General features: G+C 43.5%; 1 protein-coding gene across 3 annotated transcripts in view; it reads right to left on the bottom strand.

The window, feature by feature from the left end:
* Window positions 1-25231, bottom strand: part of mgat5 (alpha-1,6-mannosylglycoprotein 6-beta-N-acetylglucosaminyltransferase) — a 175960-nt gene extending 150729 nt beyond the window's left edge. The window contains exons 1-2 of one of the 3 annotated variants that reach the window (XM_038789876.1): window positions 25086-25231; window positions 6946-7352 (exon numbers count right to left, since the gene is read on the bottom strand). In XM_038789876.1, the coding sequence (XP_038645804.1) occupies window positions 6946-7186 (241 nt within the window). In that variant the 5' untranslated portion in view covers window positions 7187-7352; window positions 25086-25231. Of the gene's footprint in view, window positions 1-6945; window positions 7353-24319; window positions 24447-24792; window positions 24985-25085 lie in introns of those variants that run through there. The other 2 variants (XM_038789875.1, XM_038789877.1) reach the window with 2 other exon arrangements.
* Between the last annotated feature and the right edge of the window lie 380 nt (window positions 25232-25611).

Below are 25611 nucleotides of genomic sequence, written 5' to 3'. Positions count from 1 at the left end.
ACACCACCTTTTTGGGTATTAATAAAAAAATTATGAGAAACTATCTTTGCAGCACCAAATGAGGAAAAATTGGTTTAGGTCTTCGGGAACAGTGAGAGTTTCCGTCAGCATGGAGATGGTGTTTACAGTACTGGACCTGGACAGTCAAATGTTACCCTGCCTGAAAGGATATCAAGGAAGGTGTAGTGATGTTTGGAGGCAACGGAGAGGTACCCTATTGGTGCAACGAATTAAGGCTGTTGCCTGCTTCTTTTGGATTGATCATCCATTTGAAAGTGTGATGTCTGCAGAGTTAGGTTGATAAGTGTACTTTACCTTTATTTTCCGTTCTTAGTTAGTTGATTGGTCAAATAGCCGTTTGGCAGTATAGAACTTGAGCATTGCTAAAAAGAGACATAGAACATAGAATTTACGGTGCAGAAGGAGGCCATTCAGCCATCAAGTCTGCACTGGCCCTTGTAACGAGCACCTCACTTAAGCCCCACACCTCCATTGTATCCCCATAACCCCACCTAACATTTTTGAACCCCAAGGGTAATTTAGCATGGCCAATCCACCTAACCTGCACATCTTTGGATTGTGGGAGGAAACCGGAGCACCCGGAAGACCTGGAGGAAACCCACGCAGACATGGGGAGAACGTACAGACTCCACAGAGTGACCCAAGCCAGGAATCGAACCTGGGACCCTGGCATGGTGAAACAACCATACTTACCACTGTGCTAACATACTGTTGAAGTTTTTCATCTTGCCCTGAACAGGACAGATTTGAAAGAATGCCAAACCTCAAAGGGTACAACAATTCATATTGCATCAGAAGAGGGTGCTGATTGGTTAGCAAAGAACTCTTATTGGTAGAGGTGCTGCTATGGAGAATGCACCAGCAAACAGTTAACTGCCAAGCCGTTGTTTAAATTAAACCAGTCAGATTGGTCAAGACAGGAATTAACCAGGGGACCGTTCTTTTTTCAGCAATACTAAGTTTTATTTCATTGATTAGCAAGTCTTGATTGATGATGGTATTTTGTTTTATTCTGCTTCTAATCAATAAACTTTGATTGTATTTGCCAATTTAGTCTTTACCTAATAGTTATATCTTTGCTGAAATTTGTTTGAAGAGGCAATTTGGGTTCCAGTGATTAAGCATGTAATTATATCAAATCTTAAATTTATTAAATACCCTTCTTTAAAAGTTTAAAGTCATTATACTTTATGAAGTCCAGAATCAAATTGAGGACTCTTGAGTCACTGTTTTCCTTACTGAATGTATACCAATGTGTATCAACCCAAGGTTGATAAAAATTACAATGGTAAGATGTTGGGGAGGGTTTAAACTAATGTGGCAGGGTGATGGGAACCGATGCAGGAAGTTGTAAGGTAGTAAAACAGGGACAGAAGCAAAAGGCAGTAAGGGTAAGGCAGAAAAGCCAGAGTCAAAAATCAAAAAGGGCGACAGTACAAGGTACAGTGACTGAGGGGAACTCAGTGAATCGGCCCAGTAATACTAAAAGGAATAAAACTGGAGATGTTAAGATTCAAAATAGAGGTTAAAAAACCAACATAAGTGTACTTTACCTGAATGCTCGTAGTATTCGGAATAAAGTAAATGAGTTGATGGCGCAAATCATCGAGAATGACTATGATTTAATGGCCATTACTGAAATATGGTTAAAGGATGGTCACGACTGGGAGTTAAATATCCACGGGTATCAAACTATTCGGAAGGACAGAGTGGATGGTAAGGGAGGTGGTGTAGCTCTGTTATTTAAGGATGACATCTGGGCAATAGTAAGGGATGACATCGGTGCTATGGAGGATGAGGTTAAGGAGGATAAGGATAAGGTTGAATCCATTTGGGTGGAAATCAGGAAATCAGGAATAAAGTAAGGCGAAAAACGCACTGATAGGAGTAGTCTATAGGCCACCAAATAGTAACGTTATGGTGGGGCAGGCAATAAACAAAGAAATAACTGATGCATGTAGAAATGGTACAGCAGTTATCATGGGGGATTTTAATCTACATGTTGATTGGTTTAACCGGGTCGGTCAAGGCAGCTTTGAGGAGGAGTTTATAGAATGTATCCGCAATAGTTTCCTAGAACAGTATGTAATGGAACCTACGAGGGAACAAGCGGTCCTAGATCTTGTCCTGTGTAATGAGACAAGATTGATTCATGATCTCATAGTTAGGGATCCTCTTGGAAGGAGCGATCACAATATGGTGGAATTTAAAATACAGATGGAGGGTAAGAAGGCAAAATGAAATACTAGTATTTTGTGCTTAAACAAAAGGAGATTACAATGGGATGAGAAAAGAACTAGCTAAAGTAGACTGGGAGCAAAGACTTTATGGTGGAACAGTTGAGGAACAGTGGAGAACATTCCAAGCGATTTTTCACAGTGCTCAGCAAAGGTTTATACCAACAAAAAGGAAGGACGGTAGAAAGAGGGAAAATCGACCGTGGATATCCAAGGAAATAAGGGAGAGTATCAAATTGAAGGAAAAAGGATACAAAGTGGCAAAGATTGGTGGGAGACTAGAGGACTGGGAAATCTTTAGGGGGCAACAGAAAGCTACTAAAAAAGCTATAAAGAAGAGTAAGATAGATTGTGAGAGTAAACTTGCTCAGAATATAAAAAGATAGCAAAAGTTTCTACAAATATATAAAACAAAAAAGAGTGGCTAAGGTAAACATTGGTCCTTTAGAGGATGAGAAGGGAGTTTTAATAATGGGAAATTAGGAAATGGCTGAGGAACTAAACAGGTTTTTTGGGACGGTCTTCACAGTGGAAGACACAAATAACATGCCAGTGACTGATAGAAATGAGGCTATGACAGGTGAGGACCTAGAGAGGATTGTTATCACTAAGGAGGTAGTGATGGGCAAGCTAATGGGGCTAAAGGTAGACAAATAACCTGGCCCTGATGGAATACATCCCAGAGTGTTTAAAGAGATGGCTAGGGAAATTGCAAATGCACTAGTGATAATTTACTAAAATTCACTAGACTCTGGGGTGGTCCCGGTGGATTGGAAATTAGCGAACGTGACACCACTGTTTAAAAAAGGAGGTAGGCAGAGAGCGGGTAATTATAGGCCAGTGAGCTTAACTTCAGTAGTAGGGAAGATGCTGGAATCCATCATCAAGGAAGAAATAGCGAGGCATCTGGATAGAAATTGTCCCATTGGGCAAACGCAGCATGGGTTCATAAAGGGCAGGTCGTGCCTAACTAATTTAGTGGAATTTTTTTGAGGACATTACCAGTGCAGTAGATAACGGGGAGCCAATGAATGTGGTATATCTGGATTTCCAGAAAGCCTTTGACAAGATGCCACACAAAAGGTTGCTGCATAAGATAAAGATGCATGGCATTAAGGGTAAAGTAGTAGCATGGATAGAAGATTGGTTAATTAATAGAAAGCAAAGAGTGGGGATTAATGGGTGTTTCTCTGGTTGGCAATCAGTAGCTAGTGGTGTCCCTCAGGGATCCGTGTTGGGCCCACAATTGTTCACAATTTACGTAGATGATTTGGAGTTGGGGATCAAGGGCAATGTGTCCAAGTTTGCAGATGACACCAAGGTGAGTGGTAAAGCGGAAAGTGCAGAGGATACTGGAAGTCTGCAGAGGGATTTGGATAAGTTAAGTGAATGGGCTAGGGTCTGGCAGATGGAATACAATGTTGACAAATGTGAGGTTATCCATTTTGGTAGGAATAACAGCAAACGGGATTATTTAAATGATAAAATACTAAAGCATGCTGCTGAGCAGAGAGACCTCGGTGTGCTAGTGCAGGAGTCTCAAAAAGTTGGTTTACAGGTGATTAAGAAGATGAATGGAATTTTGTCCTCCATTGCTAGAGGGATGGAGTTTAAGACTAGGGAGGTTATACTGCAATTGTATAAGGTGTTAGGGAGGCCACACCTGGAGTATTGCGTTCAGTTTTGGTCTCCTTACTTGAGAAAGGGCGTACTGGCACTGGAGGGTGTGCACAGGAGATTCACTAGGTTAATCCCAGAGCTGAAGGGGTTGGATTACGAGGAGAGATTGAGTAGACTGAGACTGTACTCGTTGGAATTTAGAAGGATGAGGGGGGATCTTACAGAAACATATAAAATTATGAAGGGAATAGATAGGATAGATGCGGGCAGGTTGTTTCCACCGACGGGTGAAAGCAGAACTAGGGGGCATAGCCTCAAAATAAGGGGAAGTAGATTTAGGACTGAGGTTAGGAGGAACTTCTTCACCCAAAGGATTGTGAATCTATGGAATTCCTTGCCCAGTGCAGCAGTAGAGGCTCCTTCATTAAATGTTTTTAAGATAAAGATAGATAGTTTTTTGAAAAATAAAGGGATTAAGGGTTATGGTGTTCGTGCCGCAAAGTGGAGCTGAGTCCACAAAAGATCAGCCATGATCTCATTGAATGGTGGAGCAGGCTCGAGGGGCCAGATGGCCTACTCCTGCTCCTAGTTCTCATGTTCTTATAAGAACAAATGATAGTCCTGCTGTGCCTGAACTATGGTTAGAAATGTAATTGGAGGATAATGAAAATTGAGGGCATGCCCAATTTATTGGGCTGAGATACGGTCACAGGCATTAGAATGAAAAGGCCAAGGAGACTTGAGCATGTTGTAGCTATACCAATAACTCACTCCCAGAATTTAGGCCATATTTATATGTAAATGACTTATGCACAGATACATACATAATGCAGAGTAAACTGCAGACCAAGGTCTGTAACAAGGTGATGCCCAGTAAACAGATGATGACCATAGTTATCAGTATTGCACTGGACAAGGTTATAATTTGGTGAGTGTCAAACTTTTAAAAAATCTCAATTAAAACTGAAGCAGTTGTTTTGCTAAATATTGTACATTATATAAAAGCAAAATACTCCAAGTTCTGGAAATCTCAAATAAAACCAGCAAATGTTGAGCAGGATAAGCAACATTTTGATTTTGGAGAGAAGATGGTGGGGTGGCACAGTGGTTAGCACTGCTACCTCACAGCTCCAGGGGCCTGGGTTCATATCCGGTGCAGGGTGACAGTCTGTGAGAAGTTTGCACTTTCTCCCCGTGTCTGCGTAGGTTTCCTCCCACAGTCCAAAGATTTGCAGGTTAGGTGTATTGGCCATGCTAAATTGTCCCTTAATATTAAAAACGTTAGGTGGGGTTACTGGGATAGGGTGGCAGCCTGGGCGTAAGTAGGGTGCTCTTTCCAGAGGCCGGTGCAGACTCAACGGGCCGAATGGCCTCCTTCTGCACTGTAAATTCTATGATTCTAAGAGTTAATGTTACAACTTGAAGACCTTTCAGACCTGAAGCAAAGTTGTTTCTCTCTCCAGAGATGCCGCCAATCCTGCTGAGCATTTTCAATACATTATGAAACTTTAAATTAATGGCCTTCAGTGTTTAAGTGATAAACTTACTGTAATACCATGCAGCTCAAAAAAGGATCAGTAGTGAGATGATTGCCTTAGCCAAAACATTAACACTAAACTATCGAAGTATGGACAAGAGTTAAACTTGAGGGGAGTTTTTTTCCCCCCCTTTTATCTTTAATGGGATGCGGATGTCACTGGTACGAATGGCAGATTTCCTTCCCTAAAGGGCATTAGTGAACCAGATAGGTTTTTATGACAATTAATGGTTTCATGGTTACCATTACGGAGGCTAATTCAAATCCCAACAACTGCCACGATGGAATTTGAACTCATGTACCAGGGCATTAGCCAGGGCTCCTGGATTACCATATAGCTCACTGGGCTAAATCGCTGGCTTTTAAAGCAGACCAAGCAGGCCAGCAGCACAGTTCGATTCCCATACCAGCCTCCCCGGACAGGCGCCGGAATGTGGCGACTAGGGGCTTTTCACAGTAACTTCATTGAAGCCTACTCATGACAATAAGCGATTTTCATTTTCAGTGACAATACAGGGATACGGTGGGGTTATAGTAAAGAGTAAATTGCCCTTGACAACAAGACAGCACTTTACTAAGTGTGGGCATCAAAGTGCCTTGGCAGAATTGGAGTGAAATGAGAATCGGGGGAAAATTCTACACGTTGGAGTTAAACCTAGCACACAAGGACAATGGTGGAGAGTTTTGTTGACCAATCACCTTAGTCCCAGGACTTTATGAGCGGCCATCCTTCCATCACAAGATCAGAAGTAGGATTATTTGCTGGTGATTGAACAATGTTCAGTAAAATTCACAACAACTCCGATACCAAACCAATCCATGCCAACATGCAGCAAGATTGAGGCAATCTGCAGGCTTGGACTAATAAATGGCAAGTAATAGACATGCCACACATATGCCAGGCAATGACAATTTCCAACAAGAGCAATAGCATTCGACATTAACATCCTTGCAGAATTTCCCACCATCACATTCCGGGGGTTACTGTTGAGCAGAAACTGAACTTCATTGAAATTCTCTTCCCAACATAATTTTAGGTGTAACTACACATGACTGCAGCAGATTAGGAAGGCAGCTCACCACCATCATCTCAGGGGCAATTAAGGATGGGCAACAAATGCTGGCTTTCCAGTGATGCCCATATCTGACGAAAGATTAAAATAAATGTTTTTTTAAGTTAGCAGTTAACCTGAAATCATGATTATGTCATGGTGAACTCGAGCTATAGTTTCTGGTTATACTGAAGTTGGCCTGAAAGACCTAGGGATGTCAGTAGAATGGATTAATATCACTGGACTGGCACCACATCCATTTGCAGATAAGAATCTCTGGTCTCGTATTGAATGCAGCTTGGATTAAATGATGGGTTGAATCCACGCCACTTGTCATATCTAATGTACAGTAAAACTGGAACAGTTAAATATAATTACCAAAAATTAAATATAACTGACAATTATTTCCAGCCCACCATGTAATAATCATCTTTAGAATAAGCAGATCCTCTAGAAAGTATTAAAATAAGTAACTTACCATATGCAGTCATCGTGCCAACATATGGCCCATCAGCAACATTTTGGTTTTCTTCTGCTAATGCTTTGATGTAGCGTTTACTGAGATCCAGAATCTGCTCTCGAAGTATCGTACTGCTTTCATGTTGGGTCCGTTGTTGGATGGTAAAGTGCAGAAGCATCATTCCCCATATGAATCCAAATGTTACCAGAAAAAATCCTAGTTTTTGTGAGGATAACTTCCACACATGAAAGGACGCCATTGTTTTCAGCAGTGACGATATTTTTCAGTAAAGTATACATAAATCAAGTACATGATTTTATTGGTTATGTGCCCAGGTAAACCTGTTCATATTTGCGAAGTTCTTCTTTTAGGAAAATCATCTTCAGTCAGGCAAGCCAGATACATCAATACTGTTCATACCCACCCTAGGGCAAAAATAAAAATTTGTTTTAGAAAATATCAGATAAAATACTATCTATTTTGGAAGTGGGAACATTGAAAAAAATAATTTCCTCAACCGAATACCAATTATATCCAATTTATGCTAAAAAAAGGAGTATGCATCAGTTAAAAGATAAAACAGTTACTGTAACAGAACACAAGGCAACATTGGACTGCTATTAAATTAAAGTAACTTAGCAACAGTTTGATAATGAAACCAATGTCTAATTTCCCTCAGGAAAGATCAGAAAGTGGCTTCTCTTGCTAAGTCGGCATGGCATTTACCAAAAATAATTTCCCAACCGTCAATGCTATTTCAATATCTAAATGCACCAAAATCCTGGGATATACCAAATTTGTAATAGTAAAGTGCTGCATATTTTTCATTATCCAAAGTGCATGATCGACTTTGATGTGGAGATGCCAGCGTTGGACTGGGGTGAGCACAGTGAGAAGTCTTACAACACCAGGTTAAAGTCCAACATGTTTGTTTCAAACACTAGCTTTCGGAGCACTGCTCCGGAGCACATTCACCTGAGGAAGGAGCAGTGCTCCGAAAGCTAGTGTTTGAAACAAACATGTTGGACTTTAACCTGGCGTTGTAAGACTTCTTACTATGATCGACTTTCACATTGCTTTGAGAGTCTCTGCAATGTTGATTTATTTGAAAACTTTCAAGCAAGCAAAATAACTATGCACAAATTACTATTCTCCTTGAACATAATGTTCATTACTTGATGGGTGACATGGAATCACTGAAAGAATCATGTTCTCTGCTGCTAAATTCTGATCATGAATTAACAAGTTACTAATTTCTTTGTTAATTGCTGGTCTTCACAAATTTGGCAATTTGTCACATTGCGATTCGCTGGTGACCTGTGTCACTCACTTTGGCTCAAGGAGTAACAAATTACACACTTTCAGCAACAATTAAAACTACAGAGGTGATTTTATCCTCATCTCCCCAGTAGAAGATTTATGAATGCGAATAAGCTATCTGTTTTACACCTTGCCAATTTTATTTTTAGTAAACCGGCCAGACAATCCAATACTTGTTGAACAGCTGAAATAGAATTACCCACTTAGTTCACCTGATAACATCATTCCCCAAATTTAGAATGTATGAAAGTGAAGTCTATACGTGAAGTCTACTCTTCATCCAAATGCTTACTTTGCTGCATTGTGCACATATTGATAAATTCATATTATTGGATAATTCAATTTTTTCAAAGCAATCAGAAGCAGAAAATAGCCTCTCATTTGGAATTATTGGATTCTTCACAGTAATTTGTCTCACTTTCTTGGTATTGAGACACAATTGTAAGTGCTCAGGTTCAAGTTCAATATAAAGCTTGAAGAATCACTCTTGTTCAAGATGTTACCAAAGATTTTCAGTAGATCCTATTCAACCTTATCAATCAATCATGAAATATATTAAACTAGACTGAACAGTTATGGCACTAATAAAAACATAAGAAATAGGAGGAGTAGGCTACATGATTCCATGAGCCTGCTTTCCCCATTCAATATGATCATGGTTAATTATTGATCTCAACTCCATTTTCCTGCCTGCTCCCCAGCTGGTTTAGCACACTGGGCTAAATCGCTGGCTTTTAAAGCAGACCAAGGCAGGCCAGCAGCACAGTTCAATTCCCGTACCAGCCTCCCCGAACAGGCACTGGAATGTGGTGACTAGGGGCTTTTCACAGTAACTTCATTTGAAGCCTACTTGTGACAATAAGCGATTTTCATTTTTCATATCCCAGGAATCCAAGAGGTAAAAAAATCTGTCTATCTCAATCTTAAATATATTAAACGATGGAATGTGCACAACTATCTGGATTGGAGAACTCCAAAGTTCCACAACCTTTTCAGTGAAGATATTTCTCCACATCTCAGTCCTAAATGATTAACTACTGTGACCCAGTGCATTGCCAATCCCCCAGGGAGGGGGTCAACCTCAGTGGCTACTGCATTTGGGACTGCTTTAGCACTGGGGCTGGTTTAGCACAGGGCTAAATAGCTGGCTTTTAAAGCAGACCAAGGCAGGTCAGAAGCGGGTTCAATTCCCGTACCAGCCTCCCCGAACAGGCGCGGAATGTGGCGACTAGGGGCTTTTCACAGTAACTTCATTTGAAGCCTACATTTTTCATTTCATAAAGCCCCTATAAAATTAAATTGCTTCATTCTTCTGAACTCGAGGGTACAGGCCCAATTTACTCCCATTATAAGGCAATGCTCTCATTCCAGGAACTAATCTAGTAAACCTTCACTGCACTGACTCCCAACGCAAATATATCCTTCCTTAAATATGAAGACCAAAATTTCACACAGTACTCCAGGTGTGGTCTTAACCAATGCCCAGAACAATTGTACATCCTTATTCTTGTACTCCAATTCTTTTGCAATAAAGGCCAATATGTCATAAGCCTTCCTAATTGCTTGCTGCACCCGCATGCCATTTGTGTTCCTTGTAAGAATACACCCAAGGTCTTCTGTACATCAATATTTGCAAGTTGTATGCCTTAAAATAATCTGCTTTTCTATTCTGAAAGTTAAAATATGTTTATTTAAAAAATTCCATATTAACCAAAATTACACAACAGAAGAAAGACAAATAAACAAAAACACATTAACTTTAACTCAACATATTCGCCCAGTGTCTGCCTGGGTCTCCCCCCACTACCCAAAGTTGTGCATGGTATAGTGTGGTGAGCAGACCTTCACACAGTACTCCAGCTGTGGGCTGATGAGTGTTTTATGCAGCTCGATCATAACCTCTGTGCTCTTATATTCTATGCGTCAAGGTTCCCATATGCCTTCTTTACCACCTTATCTACCTGTCCTGCTGCCTACAGGGATCTTTGGACATGCACCCCAAGATCCTTCTGGTCTTCTGCACTTCATAGTGTCCAACTGTGCATTGTGTAATCATTCCCTGGTCTTCCTCATCTCCCAAAATATATCCCCACACACCTTTCAGGGTTAAATACCATTTGTCACTGTTCTGCCCATTTTGACCAGCCCATCTATATCATCCTGTAATCGAAGGCTTTCCTCACACCATCAATTTTTGTGTCACCTGTGAACTTACTGATCATACCCCTCACATTCATGCCTACGTCATTAATCATACATTACAAACAATAACAGGCCCAGCACCAATCCTTGCGGTACACCACTGGATACAGGCTTTCAGTCACAAAAACAACCTTCAACCATCACTCTCTGCCTCCTGCCACTAAGCCACTTTTAGATCCAATTTGTCAAATTTCTGTGGATGCCATGGGCACTTATCTTCTCGATCAGTCTCACATGCAGGACCTTGTCAAAAGCCTTACTGAAGTCCATGTAGACTACAACTGCACTTCCCTCATCTATATACCTCATCGCCTCCTTGAAAAACACCATCAATTTTTTTTTAAGACATGATCTCCCCCCGACAAAGCTATGCTGACTATCAGTAATATTGTTGGCTCCTCAAGTGGAGATTAATTCGGTCCCTCAAGAGTTTTTCCAATAATTTCCCCAACACTGATGCTGGACTCCGGCAAGTAATTACTTGGTTTTCCCCTTCGGTACCACATTAGCTGTCCTCCAGTCATCTGGCACCTCTCTGGAAGTCAGGGAGGATTTGAAAATTAGCGCAGAGCCCTTGCAATCTCCTCTCTAGTCTCCCACAGCAGCCTTGGAAACATATTTGGGCCTGGGGATTTATCCACTTTTAGGCCCGCTAACACATTCGCCCTCTCAATTCTCTCTGTTCAATGATATCACAGTCTCCCTCCCTGCTTTCTATATCTACATCGTCCTTTTCCATACCTCACCTACATCTTTTGGCTCCACACACACACACTGCCACTTTGGTTCCCTGAACAACAACAGTACAGTAACAGGGCCTTCGGCCTCCCAAGCCTGTGCCGATCATGATGCCTGTCTAAACTAAAACTTTCTGCACTTCCGGGCTCTGTATCCCTCTAATCCTATCCTATTCAGTATTTATCACGTCTCTTAAGCATCACTATCGCACCAGCTTCCACCGCCTCCCCCAGAAGTGGATTCCAGGCACTCACCACCTTATGTGTAAAAAAAAAACTTGCCTCGCACATCTCCCCAAAACTTTACCTCTCACAACTTAAACCTATGTCTCGCCAGTAATCGACTTTTCTAACCTGGCAAAAAAGCTGGCTATCCACTCAGTCTATGCCATTCAATTTTGTAAACATTTATCAGGTCTCCCCTCAACCTTCCAGTGAAAATAATCAGAGTTTATCCAACCTCTGCTCATAGCTAATACCTTCCAGACCACGCAACGTCCTGGCAAACGTACTCTGTGCCCTCTCCAATCATACACATCCTTCTGGTAGTGTGGCAACCAGAATTGTGCATAATATCCAAGTGTGGCATAACTAAGGTTCTGCACAGCTGCAGCGTGACTTGCCAATTTTTATACTCCGTGTTCCGGCCGAAGAAGGCAAGCATGCCATGAGCCTTCTGGTTACCCTCTTGCCATTAATATACTTAGAACACCTTGGGATTTTCTTTATTTTTAAAAAAACATTAATTTAGGGTACCCAATTACCCATGGTAGCACACTGGTTAGTGCTGTTGCCTCTTAATGCCAGGGAGCCGGGTTTGATTCCCTGCTAGGTCACTGTCTGTGCGGAGTCTGCACGTTCTCCCAGTGTCTGCGCAAGTTTGCTCCAGCTGCTCCGGTTTCCTCCCAAACTCCAAAGATGTGCAGGTTAATGGTGTACCACAAGGATTTGGTCACGCTAAATTGCCCTGTAGAGTCAAAGACAGGTGGAGTTGCTGTGTTACGGGGATAGAGTACAGGTGTGGGCTTAGGTAGGGTGCTCTTTCATGAGCCGGTGTAGACTGATGGGTTGAATGGCCTCCTTCTGCACTGTAAATTCTATGATAAGGGGCAATTCGGCGTGGCCAATCCACCTAACCTGCACTGCTTTGGTTTGTGGGGATGAAATCTACGCAGACACGGAGAATTTTCCTTTATTTTATCCACTGGTGCTTTTTCATGCTCCCTCTTTACTCTCAATTTCTTTTTAAGTACCTCCCGCACTTTCTATACTCCTCTAGGGAGACCCACAATTTTGAGCCTCCCGGATCTGCTGTAAGCCTTATCCAATCGTTTATATCTCTTGACATCCAGGGTTCTCTGGACTTGTTGGTCCCACGCTTTAACTTTATGGGAGCATGTTGACCTTGTACTTTCCTTTTTGAATGACTCCCACTATTCTTCTGTGGATCTTCCTACATGTAGTTGTTTCCAGTCCACTTTGGCCAGACCCTGTCTTATCCTATTAAAATCAGCCTTCCCCAAATCAGAACCCTCATTTCTGGTCCACTTTTGTCCTTTTCCAGAACTACCTTAAATTCTTAGAGCTGTGGTCATTATCACCAAAATGCTCCCTTCCCACGGACACCTCAACCACCTGCCGGCTTTATTCCCTAAAATTAGGTCAAATACTACCCTGTCTCTCTCTCTCTCACAGGGCTTTCTACAATGGGGAGGGTATAGACCCACATGTTCCCTCTCGGGTAATAGGAAGAAGTTCCCTCTCGGGTAATAGGAAGGAGTAACAAGCCCAGAGAACCATGGATGACCAGAGATATTCAGGATGAGAAGGAAGAGAGGGGCTTTTTAGAAGTTCAACGAGAGCAAATCAACAGCGGCATTAGTGGAGTACAGAAAGTGCAGGGTGGAGCTTAGAGAGCTCCGCCCTGAATTCCAGAAATGTTGGAGAATGAAAGGTTTAGTCAGAGGGAATAACTGAGGGAGAAATGGTGCTGGGAAAATTGATGGGATTGAAGGTGGATAAATCCCCAGAGTCTGAGAATCTGCATCCCAGAGTGCTTAAGGAGGTGGCTCTGGAAATAGTGGACACATTGCTGGTCATCTTCCGGGATTCTATAGACTGGAACAGCCCCTGCAGATTGGAGGGTAGCTCATGTCACCCCAATATTCAAAAAGGAAGGTAGACAGAAAGAAGGGAATTATAGACCAGTAAGCCTAACATCAGTAGTGGGGAAAATTCTTCAATCCATTATCAAGGACTTTATAGAGGAACATTTAGAAAGCAATGGCAGGATCAGTCAGTCAGCATGGATTCATTTTTTAAAAATATTTTATTAACGTATTTGGAATTTTCACAATTAAACATATTGACATTTCTAAAACAACCGCGCGGGTCGATGCACAAAATGCCCCCTAAAATAACAATACACAATAAACCATGTACCCCACTTCTCCCACCCTATCCCCAATTACCCATATACCAAATTCCCCTGTCCTTATTTAATATTACCATGCGTCCTATTTTCCTTCCCCCACCCCCCAATTTTCCCTTCCCCTCCCCTTACGACTGACGTTCAGTTTTTGTTAAAGAAATCGATGAATGGCTGCCAACCCCGGGCGATTCCCTGTATTGATCCTCTTAAGCAAACTTGATTTTCTCCAGACTGAGAAACTCTACCATATCGCTGACCCACACTCCTGATTGAAGGCTCTGAGTCCCTCCATCTCGGCAAGATCTGTCTCCGGGCCACCAGGGAGGCGAAGGCCAGAATATCGGCCTCCCTCCCCACCCTTTGCCCCAGGATCTTCCGACACCCCAAATATTGCTAATTCTGGACTCAGAGTTACCCTACCTTCCAGGACTTCTGACATAACATGTCAGCACGGGGGCAGCACGGTAGCATGGTGGTTAGCATAAATGCTTCACAGCTCCAGGGTCCCAGGTTCGATTCCCGGCTGGGTCACTGTCTGTGCGGAGTCTGCACGTCCTCCCCGTGTGTGCGTGGGTTTCCTCCGGGTGCTCCGGTTTCCTCCCACAGTCCAAAGATGTGTGGGTTAGGTGGATTGGCCATGCTAAATTGCCCGTAGTGTCCTAAAAAGTAAGGTTAAGGAGGGGGTTGTTGGGTTACGGCTATAGGGTGGATACGTGGGTTTGAGTAGGGTGATCATTGCTCGGCACAACATCGAGGGTCGAAGGGCCTGTTCTGTCCTGTACTGTTCTATGCTCTATGTTCTATGTTAACATCTGCAAATCCCTGCCAGAATTCCCTCATTTTCGGACATGCCCAAAACATACGAACATGGTTGGCCGGGCTACCCCCACACTGCCCACATCTGTCCTCCACCTCCTCGAAGAACCTACTCATCCGGGCTACCGTTATGTGGGCCCTGTGGACTACCTTGAACTGAATCAAGCTCAGCCTAGCACAGGACGAGGATGAATTTACCCTTTTCAAGGCTTTTTCCCCACAGTTCAGTTTCCAGCACCCCTCCCAACTCCTCTTCACCTCTCTGATAGGGGCTCCTTCCCATTCCCTGTATATGTGCGAAACCTTCCCAACTCCAACCCCTGTTTTTGACAGCACTTTATCCTGTAGTCCCCTCAGGGGGAGGCGAGGAAAGCTTGGGACCTGTCTCCGTACAAAGTCCCGTACTTGAAGATACCGAAACCCGTTCCCTCTCAGCAAGTCAAACTCCTCCTCTAATGTCTCCAAGGTAGGGAAGCCATCCTGGATGAATAGATCCCCAAACCTCTCAATCCCTGCCCGCTGCCATACCTTAAAAGCCCCCATCCAGCGCCCCCCCCGGGACAAACCAGTGATTGGCACATATCGGTGACCACACTGACACCCCCTCCAGTCTCATATGCTCCCAGCATGGATTCATGAAGGGGAAACCATGCTTGACAAATCTGTTGGAATTCTTTGAAGATGTAACCAGCACAGTTTACAAGGGGGAGCCAGTCGATGTGATATATTTGGACTTTCCAAAGGCATTTGACAAAGTCCATTATAAGAGATTATTGTGCAAAATTAAAGCACATGGGATTGGGGGAAGTGTATTGAGGTGGATAGAAAACTGGTTGGCAGAGAGGAAACAAGAGTAGGAATTAATAGGTCCTTTTCAAATTGGCAGGCAGTAACTAGTGGGGTGCCACAGTGATCACAATATATATTAATGATTTGGATGAGAGAACAAAATGTAACATCTTGTTGGGTGGGAGGGTGAACTGTGACGAGGATGCAGGGATCCTACAGCATGATCTGGACAGGTTGGGCGAGTGGGTAAATCAATGGCAGATGCAGTATAATTTGGATAAGTGTGAGGTTATTCATTTTGGAAGCAAAAACAGGAAGGCAGATTACTACCTGAATATTTGTAAATTGGGAGAAAGGAGTGCGCAGCAGGACCTGCGTGTCGTGCACCAGTCATTGAAGGTAGGCATGCAGGTGCCGCAGGCGGTAAAGAAGGCTAATGGAATGTTGGCCTTCATTGCGAGATGTTGCGAGTACTGAAGCAGGGATGTGTTGCTGCAATTATACAGGGCCTTGGTGAGGCCACACCTAGAATATTGTGTGCAGTTTTGGTCTCCTTTTCTGAGGAAATATGTGCTTGCTCTTGAGGGAGTGCAGTGTAGGTTTACCAGACTGATTCCAGGGATGGCGGGACTGTCAAATGAGGAGAGATTGACTAGGTTAGGACTGTTCTCGGTGGATTTCAGAAGAATGTGGGGGGGTCGCATATAGACTTATAAATTCTCACAGGACTAGACAAGGTAGATGCAAGGAAGCTGTTACCAATGATGGGTATGTGCAGAACCAGGGGTCACAGTCTGAGGACAGGGTAAACCATTTCAGACAGAGATGAGGAGACATTTCTTCACCCAAAAGAGTGGTGAGCCTATGGAATTCATTATCACAGGAAGTAGTTGATGCAAAATCATTGGATATATTGAAGAGGCGGCTAGATATAGCACTTGGGGAGAATGGAATCAAATGCTATGGGGAGAAAGCAGGATTAGGCTATTGAGTTGGATCATCAGCCATGATCGTGATAAATAGCGGAACAGGCTCCAAGGGCCAAAAGGCCTCCTCCTGCTCCTATCTATCTATGTAAAGCAATTAGGAGAGCAAGGACGGAATATGAGAAATCTCTAGCTGGTAAAGCAAGGAAAATCCTAAGAAATTCTATTAGTATATCAATGAGAAGAGGATAACTAGGGAAAATGTATGGTCCATTAGGGACCATGGGGAGGGGGGGAATCTGTGGGTGAAGCCAGAGGACATCGGTCGTGTGTTAAAATTAATATTTTCCATCTGTCTTCACCCAAGAGAATGAGGACGCAGATATAGAACTCGGGCTGAGAAACTGTGAAGTTATTGAGCAAGTTATCATAGAGAAAGCCAAGGTATTGGAGGTGTTGGGAGGCTTAAAAGTGGAGAAATCTCCAGGTCCAGACGAATTGCATCCCAGGTTGCTGTGGGAGGTGAGGGGAGAGATTGCTGGGGCTCTGATCCAAATTTTGAATTATTTGACCATGGAAGAGGTGCCAGAGGACTGGAGAACCACGAATATGATCCCACTATTCAAGAAAGGCTATAGGAATAAGCCAGGCAACTACAGGCCAGTGAGTCTCATGTCAGTGGTGGGGAAACTAATGAAAAAAATTCTGAAGGAGAGAAGCTATCTTCACTTGAAGAGGCAATGCTTAATCAGGAATAGTCAGCGTGGCTTTGTTAGAAGGTCAAGCCGAACAAATTCGATTGATTTTTTTGAGCACATGACTAAGTATGTAAATGAGGGTAGTTCAGTTGATGTAGTTTACACGGATTTCAGCAAAGCATTTGACAGGGTCCCACATAGGAGACCTATAAAGAATGCAAATGCAAATGGGATACAGGGGAACGGGATACGGCGGATTTAAAGCTGGCGGAGCTGTAGGAAACAGAGGGTGATGACAGACGGCCGCTTTAGTGACTGGAAGCCAGTGTCCAGTGATGTACCACAGGGATCTGTGCTGGGTCACCTTTTATATAAATGATTTAGATGACTATGTGGGGGAGGATCAATAAGTTTGCAGATGACACACAGATCAGCCAGTGAGACAGAGTCTTGGGTTCCGGGAAGATATAAACATGATGGTCAAGTGGGCAGAAAAGTGGTAGATAGAATTTAATCCTGAAAAGTGTGAGGGGTTACACTTTGGAAGGAGCAATTTGACAAGGAAATATTCAATGAATGGCACCACACTCGGAAGTCCTGAGGAACAAAGAAACCGTGGCATGCTTGTAAATAGATCTCTGAAGGCTGAAGGGCAGGTTAATAGGCTGGTAAAAAAGGCATATGGTACACTTGCCTTCATCAATCGATTACAAAAGCAAGGAAGTCATGTTGGAGTTATACAGAACATCAATGAGACCACAGTTGGAGTACTGTATGCAGTTCTGGTTGCCACATAATAGAAAGGATGTGATTGCACTGGAGCGGGTGCAGAGGTGTTTCACCAGGATGTTGCCTGGGATGGAACATTTAATTTATGAAGAGAGGTTAGATAGGCTTAGGTTGTTTTCGCTGCAGCAGAGAAGACCGAGGGGTGAACTGATCGAGGTGTAAAAGATTCTGAGGAGCATGGACCGGGTGGATAGGGAACATTTTTTCCCCTTAGTTGAAGGGTACGTTACAAGGGAACACAAGTTCAAGGTGAGGGGTGCAAGGTTCAAGGGGGATTTAAGGAAGAACGTTTTTTTACCCAGAGGATGGTGACAGTCTGGAACCACTGCCTGGGAGGGTGGTAAAGGCGGGTTGCCTCATATACCTGGATAAGCACTTGGCACGTCTTAACATTTGAGGCTATGAGCCAAGTGCCGGCAAATGGGATTAGGATTGGTAGATCAGATGCCTTTCATGCAGCGGTGCAGACGCGATGGGCCGAATGGCTTTTTCTGCATTCTGAAACCACTTTCTATTTCTCAGTGTCTATGTGGACCTTTGTTGCTTGGCAACAGCCTAGTTTTAAAAAAACTAAACTTGTTTTAACTTCCCTACATAACTCACTCCTTGATTAAAAAAAAATAAAGTGCAGGTTTCCCAACAAACCCATAGACTTGACAGGCAATTTTTTTTTTTTAAAAGTGAACTCAAAACTTGGTTCCTCCTTTCTTCACACAAAAAATACAGAACTATAAATTAAACTTAAAGCTGTAGCTTATTCCTAACACCACTACTTCTGAACTCGGGTTTCTAAAACCTTGCTACTCCTCAGGCTTACCATTATTCTTTGCCACATTATAAGCCCCTTCTTTTAATCTGATACTAAAACCATCTGAAAATATACTTCAAGTCTTGAAATACTCTCAAGGTTTATCTCCAAGTTCATGCATAATGGTCAATAAGTCTTCAATTGGTTGTGATCCAACACTGAGACATTTTCAAAATTTGCCAACTGCACTGAAAATCAAACAAATACTAAGATGTCTATATTGCTCCCCACAGTAGACAATGTCTCAATTGACCGAGCAGATGTTATTTTGAAAGGCGATTAGAAACATAAAAGGAATTATTTAACTAGTTTTTGAATACATTGTACACTGCTATAAATAACAATGAAACAAAATACCCGGAGGTCTTATTCCTCATGGCAGAGGACTTCAACCAGGCCAACCTCAAGTGTGTACTGCCAAAATTCCACCAGGAATCCTGTCCCATCAGGGGCGACAACACTCTCAGCCACTGCTACACAAAACTCAAGGGTGCCTACCAGTCCATTCCACGACCGCACTTCGGAAAATTGGACCATAAGACGGTGCTCCTTCTCCCGGCATACAAGCAGAAATTTAAGCAAGAGAATCTGGTTAAGAAGGTCATGCAGTGCTGGTCCAACGCAACAGAAGAGCTCCTACGTGACTCTTGGAGTCAGTGGACTGGTCCATATTCAAGAACTCAGCAATCAACCTAAACAAGTATGCCTTCACCGTCACAAACATCATCAGCAAGTGTGTAGAAGACTGAGTGCCAAAGAAGGTAGTACATACATTCCCCGACCGGAAACCATGGTTTAATACAAGATTGACTCCCTATTGAAGGCCAGGTCTGAGGCATTCAAGCGGACGGCCCTGACATATACAAGAAATCTGCAGTCATTAGGGATGCCGAGAGACAATATAAGACTAAGGTCACACACTCAACGCTTGTGGCAAGGCTTAAACAACATAACGGGCTACAAAGTGAAGCCGAGTAGAATCTACAGCTGCAAGCACCGCTCCCCAATGAATTCAATGCATTCTATGCTCGGTTCAAGCAAAAAAAACCATCAAGCTGTTGACAACTGCACCAGCAGCCTTGGACACACCCATACGTACCATCGCTGCCTCCGAAATCAGATCAGCCTTCTTGAAAGTGAACCCTCGGAAAGTGACGGGTCCTGACGGCGTCCCTTGTCAGCACTCAGATCCTGCGCAGACCAGCTGGCGGATGTGTTTGCTGACATCTTTAACCTCGCCCAACTCCGTTTTGAGGTTCCCACCTGCTTGAAGAAGACCACCTTCATACCAGTACCAAAGAAGAACCAGGCAACTTGTCTCAACCACTACCGTCCGTTGGCTTTGACATTGATGATGATTATTATTATTATTATTATTATTATTATGTACTTCGGAGAGGTTGGGCATCAGACACATCAACTCCTTACACCCAGAACGCCTTGATCCACTGCAAATTGGATACTGCCACAACTGGTCCACAGCAAATGCCATCTCCTTGGCCCTACACTCCTCCCTGGAGCATCACAACAACAAGGACTCCTACGTCAGACTCCTATTCATTGACTACAGCTCCACCATAATCCCAGCCAAGCTCATATCAAAGCTCCAAAGACTAGGGTTTGGCTCCTTCCTCTGCAACTGGATCCTCGACTTCTTGACCCATAGACCACAATCAGTAAGGATAAACAACAACACCTCCTCCACGATAGTCCTCAATACTGGGTCCCTGCAAGGCTGCGTACTTATCCCCTACTATACTCCCTATAGACACACGACTGTTTGGCAAAATTTGGCTCCAACTGCATCTGCAAGTTTGCTGAAAATACGACCATTGTCGGTCGGATCTCAAACGGTGAGTCAGAATACAGGAGGGAGATAAGAGAACCTCAAGGGCGTGGTGCAACGACAACAATCTGTCCCTCAATGTCAGCAACACTAAGGAGCTGGCCATTGACTTTAGGAAGCAAAGTATCGTACACACCCCTGTCTGCATCAATGGTGCCGAGGTGGAGATGGTTGACAGCTTCAAATTCCTACGTGTGCACATCACTAACAATCTGTCCTGGTCCACCCACCTTGACGCAACAGCCATGAAAGCACAACAGCACTTAAATTTTCTCAGGAAATGAAGGAAATTCAGCATGTCCACATTAACTCTGACCAATTTTTACAGATGTACCATAGAAAGCATCCTATCTGGCTGCATCAAAGCCTGGTATGGTAACTGCTCGGCCCAAGACCGTAAGAAACTACAGAGAGTTGTGAACACAGCCCAGTCTATCATGCGAACCCACCTCCATTCCACTGACTCTGCCTACACCTCCCACTGTCTTGGGAAAGCGGGCAGAATAATCAAAGACCCCTCCCACCCGCCATCCACTCTTCCAATTTCTTCCGATGGGCAGGAGATACAAAAGTCTGAGAACACACACTAACAAATTCAAAAACAGTTTCTTCCCCGCTGTTACCAGACTCCTGAATGACCCTCTTACGGACTAATCTGATCTCTTCACAAACTTTCTCTACTGAGTAGTACTGCACTCCTGTATGCTTCACCCAATGCCCATGTCTATGTATTTACAATGTGTATTTATGTATGCCCTATGTTTTTTTTCATGTATGGAATGACTTTTTAAAAATTAAATTTAGAATATCCAATTATTATTTTTCCAATTAAGGGGCAATTTAGTATGGCCAATCCACCTATCCTGCACATCTTTTTGGGTTGTGGGGGTGAGCAGACACTGGGAGAATGTGCAAACTCCACACAGATAGTAACCCAGGGGCAGAATCAAACCCGGGTCCTCAGCGCCATGAGGCAGCACTTCTAACCATCATGACCCTCTATGGAGTGATATCTCTGGACTGTATGCAGAACAGTACTTTTCACAGTACCTCGGTACACGTGACAATAAAACAAATCTAATCCAGAAGATGAAAAGGCTAAAAGGAATTGAAGGGAGATCCAGAGAACAGACATCAATTCCAGCCAAATGGTGATTTCCTGCAGACATCAGTTTAAGACAAAAGATGTTTGCTGAAGCCACTCCAGGAAACATTCACATATCATTTTGAACTGGCCTAGTTCATTCAGCAACTAGGAGTGAGCTGCTGTCAACTCATTCCTAGAATGAAATGAAAGTTTAAAGCATGGCTTGACGAGCCAATCCAAAGGCATGGAGAACGTCAATGCTTTGACTTCCTGTGCAGCTTGGGGGTGGGGGGAGAATTCACAAATCTGGTGAGAAGTTAGAGTGACGGTAAGAGTTCAAATTACGAAACTTAATATTGCATTCAGTAACCAAGTAGGAGTGTCATGTGCTTTGTTCTGTGTCAGATGTGGCTCAGTCGTTAGCACTCAGTTGAGCCACAAGGTTTTGGACTGGGTTCAAGTCACACGCCAGGGTTTAAGCAGAAAATCTCTGCTGAAATTCCAGTCCACTGAGGGATTGCTACACCGTTGCAGGTGCCATCTTTCAGATAAGAGATTAAACGGAGGCTCCACCTGCAAACGCCAATGGATGAAAATCCTCTGGCACTACTGCAAATAAAAGGACGGGTGGGATTCATGCCACAATCAACATCATTAAAAAATCCAACAGATTATCTGGTTATTATATTGCAGTTTGTGTAACATAGCTGTGTGCAAAATTGACTGTTTCTTCATTACTTCAGTGACTACCACTTCAAAAAGTACTTTATTGTAAAGGAGACTAGATGGACAAGCAAGAGAAAACAGTGGAAAAGTGAGGTAGATCGAATTGGAAAGTATGTCAGATTGCACCAATCAGCAGCTCTGCCAATTAAAAACTTCTTAAATAGAAAAACGTCAAAATGTAGACAGTGGATTGGCTGCAGAAGCATGCAAAAACAATTGAAGGAACTTCTGTAAACTGAGCTATGCTATCGCTATCACCAGGCAAAGGTGTAATTCAGCTATTTAAAATCAGACAGTGCAGATGCATTGCCACTTTAAAAGTTAAACTATATGCAAAGGATAACTACTCAGGCAACAATTGGCAAGATGCCAGTGCACAGGGAGTGGTCATTGCTCCACAATAAAGATCTTTTAATACAGTAAAACATCTAATGGAAGATGGAGCTTGTATGTGTCATTTTGGGTAACAAATACAATCTGGCTGTTGAAATAACTAACCATGGTGCTTTGAACTATTCTAGTAACAGGCTAATCAAAATGTGTCAATTTGATTTCAATGTATCAACTTGATTTCAAGGTTCGCATAATTTATAAATTGTTAAAACTGAAATTAAACTATTGTGATGACCATTTTGGACTATACAGCTGGTCATCTCCCAACTATAACCTGCACTTATACAGCATATTTAATGTTGCAAAACATCTCAATACACTTCACAAGATCATTCTTAAGCAAAACTCGAAACTGAGCCACACAAGAGGATACTGAGCCAGTCAAGATGATATTTTAACAGGTGATCAGAAGCTTGGTGTGGAGGTAAATTTGAGGAGTGCCGTAAAAGGGGAGAGTAAAATGGTGAGGTTCAGGGACAGAACTCCAGAGATTTAAGCTGAAAACATGGCTGCTAACAGTGGAGCAACAGAAATTAGGGATGCACAGGAGGCCACAGCTGGAGCAACACAGACTTGAAGCCTGAAGGAGGTTAGAGAGATCAGGGGCGGGATTCTCCGTTTTGCCGGCTCACAGGGGTTTCCCGACGATGTGGGGCTGCCCCAAAATGGGAATCCCCATTGACCGGCCGGTGTAACGGAGAATCCCGCCAGCAGGTCAAGGCAGAAATGTGGCGCGGCAGAGAATCCAGCCCCAGGTATGGTTGGGGGGTGGGTCCATGATGGGATTGGATAATAATTTTAAATGAGGTACTGCTGGACCAGGAGAGATTATAACTCAAATGTACACAGGTGAATGGGAACAGATGACAGTTAGGATGCAGACAGGAGAGCTTTGGAAACAAAAGCATGATTTTAAGCTAGTCATTGAACCTTCCTCCCAACTTCACAACACCCACAACCTAAAAATGTTAATGCATATACACTTCATGGATTACTCTTGTTGCTTATGTTCAGCGTTTTTCAATGTAATCAAAGCAGGGTACAAGACAAGTAAAAAAAAGTGTCAATGTTACAGAATAAATTATTAAAAAATACATTAACATCTCAGATCAGTTACAAACCAGTAACTATCCTTTCCCAGGAAAGTATTCATCAACAGCTTGCATTTCTATAGTGGTTCATCACCTATTTGTTCCATGGCATTTCACTGAAGTGCAATCAAACAAAAATTGAACATTCTTGGAAGGCTAGAGATTATTAGAGACAGGGAGGCAGAAGACCACAGACCAGAAGAGCCTGCAATGTTTGCAACATTGCTGGATCAGGGAATCTGGATGGGTGAATGGGACATGGTGCAAATTAGGATATGGACAGAGTTTTGTACAAGCTCAAGGGTGGAAAGATGAGCTCAGACAACAAAACGTCTTTCCAGTATAGAAAAATGGTAATTCTATTTTCCCACACTGGCTACATTAATGACCTCTGAGCAAGACTACCAACTAAATGTCAGTTTTGACTTGTGGTTTACACCCATTGCTAACTGGTTGAGACAAGAGAAAAATCTTTTCACATTTTAATTATGCAGTTTCAACTATATGAAAAGGCAGAAGGCATTTTTGCTCCTTCAGTCTTGAGCCCCGTTGAATTTTGTCCCTAAACCCTTCACAAATGAATTATATCTACATAGGACACGCACCATGGGCTTCGGATAAGCATTTCAATCCGATTTCGGGCTTCTCACAAAATTCGCCTTTCATTAATCAGGCTATGTGCGCTGCAGACATAAGGCGTTTCGCTCAACACAAAAACAACATTTCTTTGTACCTAGTAACCTTGGAGAGCTCTTTTCAGGTGGTCCGACTACAGTAGAAATCCTCAATTCAATCCCTGAACCAGCAGGGGCTACTTTGGTTGCTTTTAATTAATGATAAAATAAGAAAGGGCGTCAGTTCAACGTTGATAAGAGGTTGTCAGCAGCCTGGGGTGAACCTCAGACCTCCCCTTAAATCACAATAAAACTACCTCGCCCACCCTGGCACACACAAATTATTCACTGTTCCACTGGCAACCTGCGTTGCGAGAAGATATCCCAGAGCAAACAGAAACACAGTAACCTCCCATTAAGAGGAGAAACCCCTGCAGATAAACAGTGAATTGGGAGGGGGGGGGGGGGGGGGGGGGGGATGAAATATCCAACAGAGCGGGAGGGGTGGGTTTCAGCCATGGTTTATCGCCCTCACCTGGGAGGCGATCGCTTTCCGTAAGCAACACCACACGTCTTTTATTTTAATACCTACCCAAAGTTAATTGAAGTTTGGCGGCCACTTGCTGTATTCCTTTCTTGCCTCCCACCTCCCCAATGAGTGTGGCAATGCGAGCTTTAACTGATTTCTCCCCACAGCGCAGCCCCGCCGCAATCTCTCAGCCCGTTTTTTAAATCGCTCGAGCACAATCGGCCAAGGAGCGCCGCCGAGCGCACTGCGCATGCGCCAATAACCCCCGGCCGGAGAGATTGACGGGCGGCGGATCGGTTCCCTGTTTTCCTCTCTCTCTCCTGTCTTGACCCGCTCCAATCGTTGCCGCCGCTTACCTGAACCCCCGCCGCTTTGCCTGACCCGGCATCCTTTTTCAGGAGTCCGTTTGCCGAGCCTTCCCCTCCCCCCCCGCCCGGTCTCACTCGCGGCGCGGAAAATTCCAGAAGGGGAAGGCGAGCCGTGGGCTCAGGACTTTGAGCAAAACTCGGCCGCCCGGGGTCCTCGTCGCCCTTGCTTCTTTAGCTCTCTCGCTATCTGCCTGCATCAATTTCGGCTCGACGGCGACAACAACAGTACGGGCGATGGGGCAGGCCGGCGTCGGGTGAAACAGTGACACCCGTCGGTCAGGCTGAGCTCCTGCAGGTTGACGTACCCTAGCCGCTGCACACAATAGAGGTACTGTACTGTGCAAGTGATAGCTTTTTCAAAATCATTGCAGCAAGTGCAAACAGAAAGATGAAACGCACTTGGAGGATATTGACTTTAACATCTCGGATTAGAGGATCGTCTTAAATATGACATTGTATTCTTAGTGCAGTATGTAATGGCACTTTATGCCACCCACCCCTCCCAGAAAACTTA

Source organism: Scyliorhinus canicula, chromosome 2 (genome assembly GCF_902713615.1).
Source record: "Scyliorhinus canicula chromosome 2, sScyCan1.1, whole genome shotgun sequence".
Classification (NCBI taxonomy): Eukaryota; Metazoa; Chordata; class Chondrichthyes; order Carcharhiniformes; family Scyliorhinidae; genus Scyliorhinus; species Scyliorhinus canicula.
The sequence above is the reverse complement of the archived record's forward strand: the minus strand, read 5'-3'. Positions and strand labels throughout refer to the sequence as shown.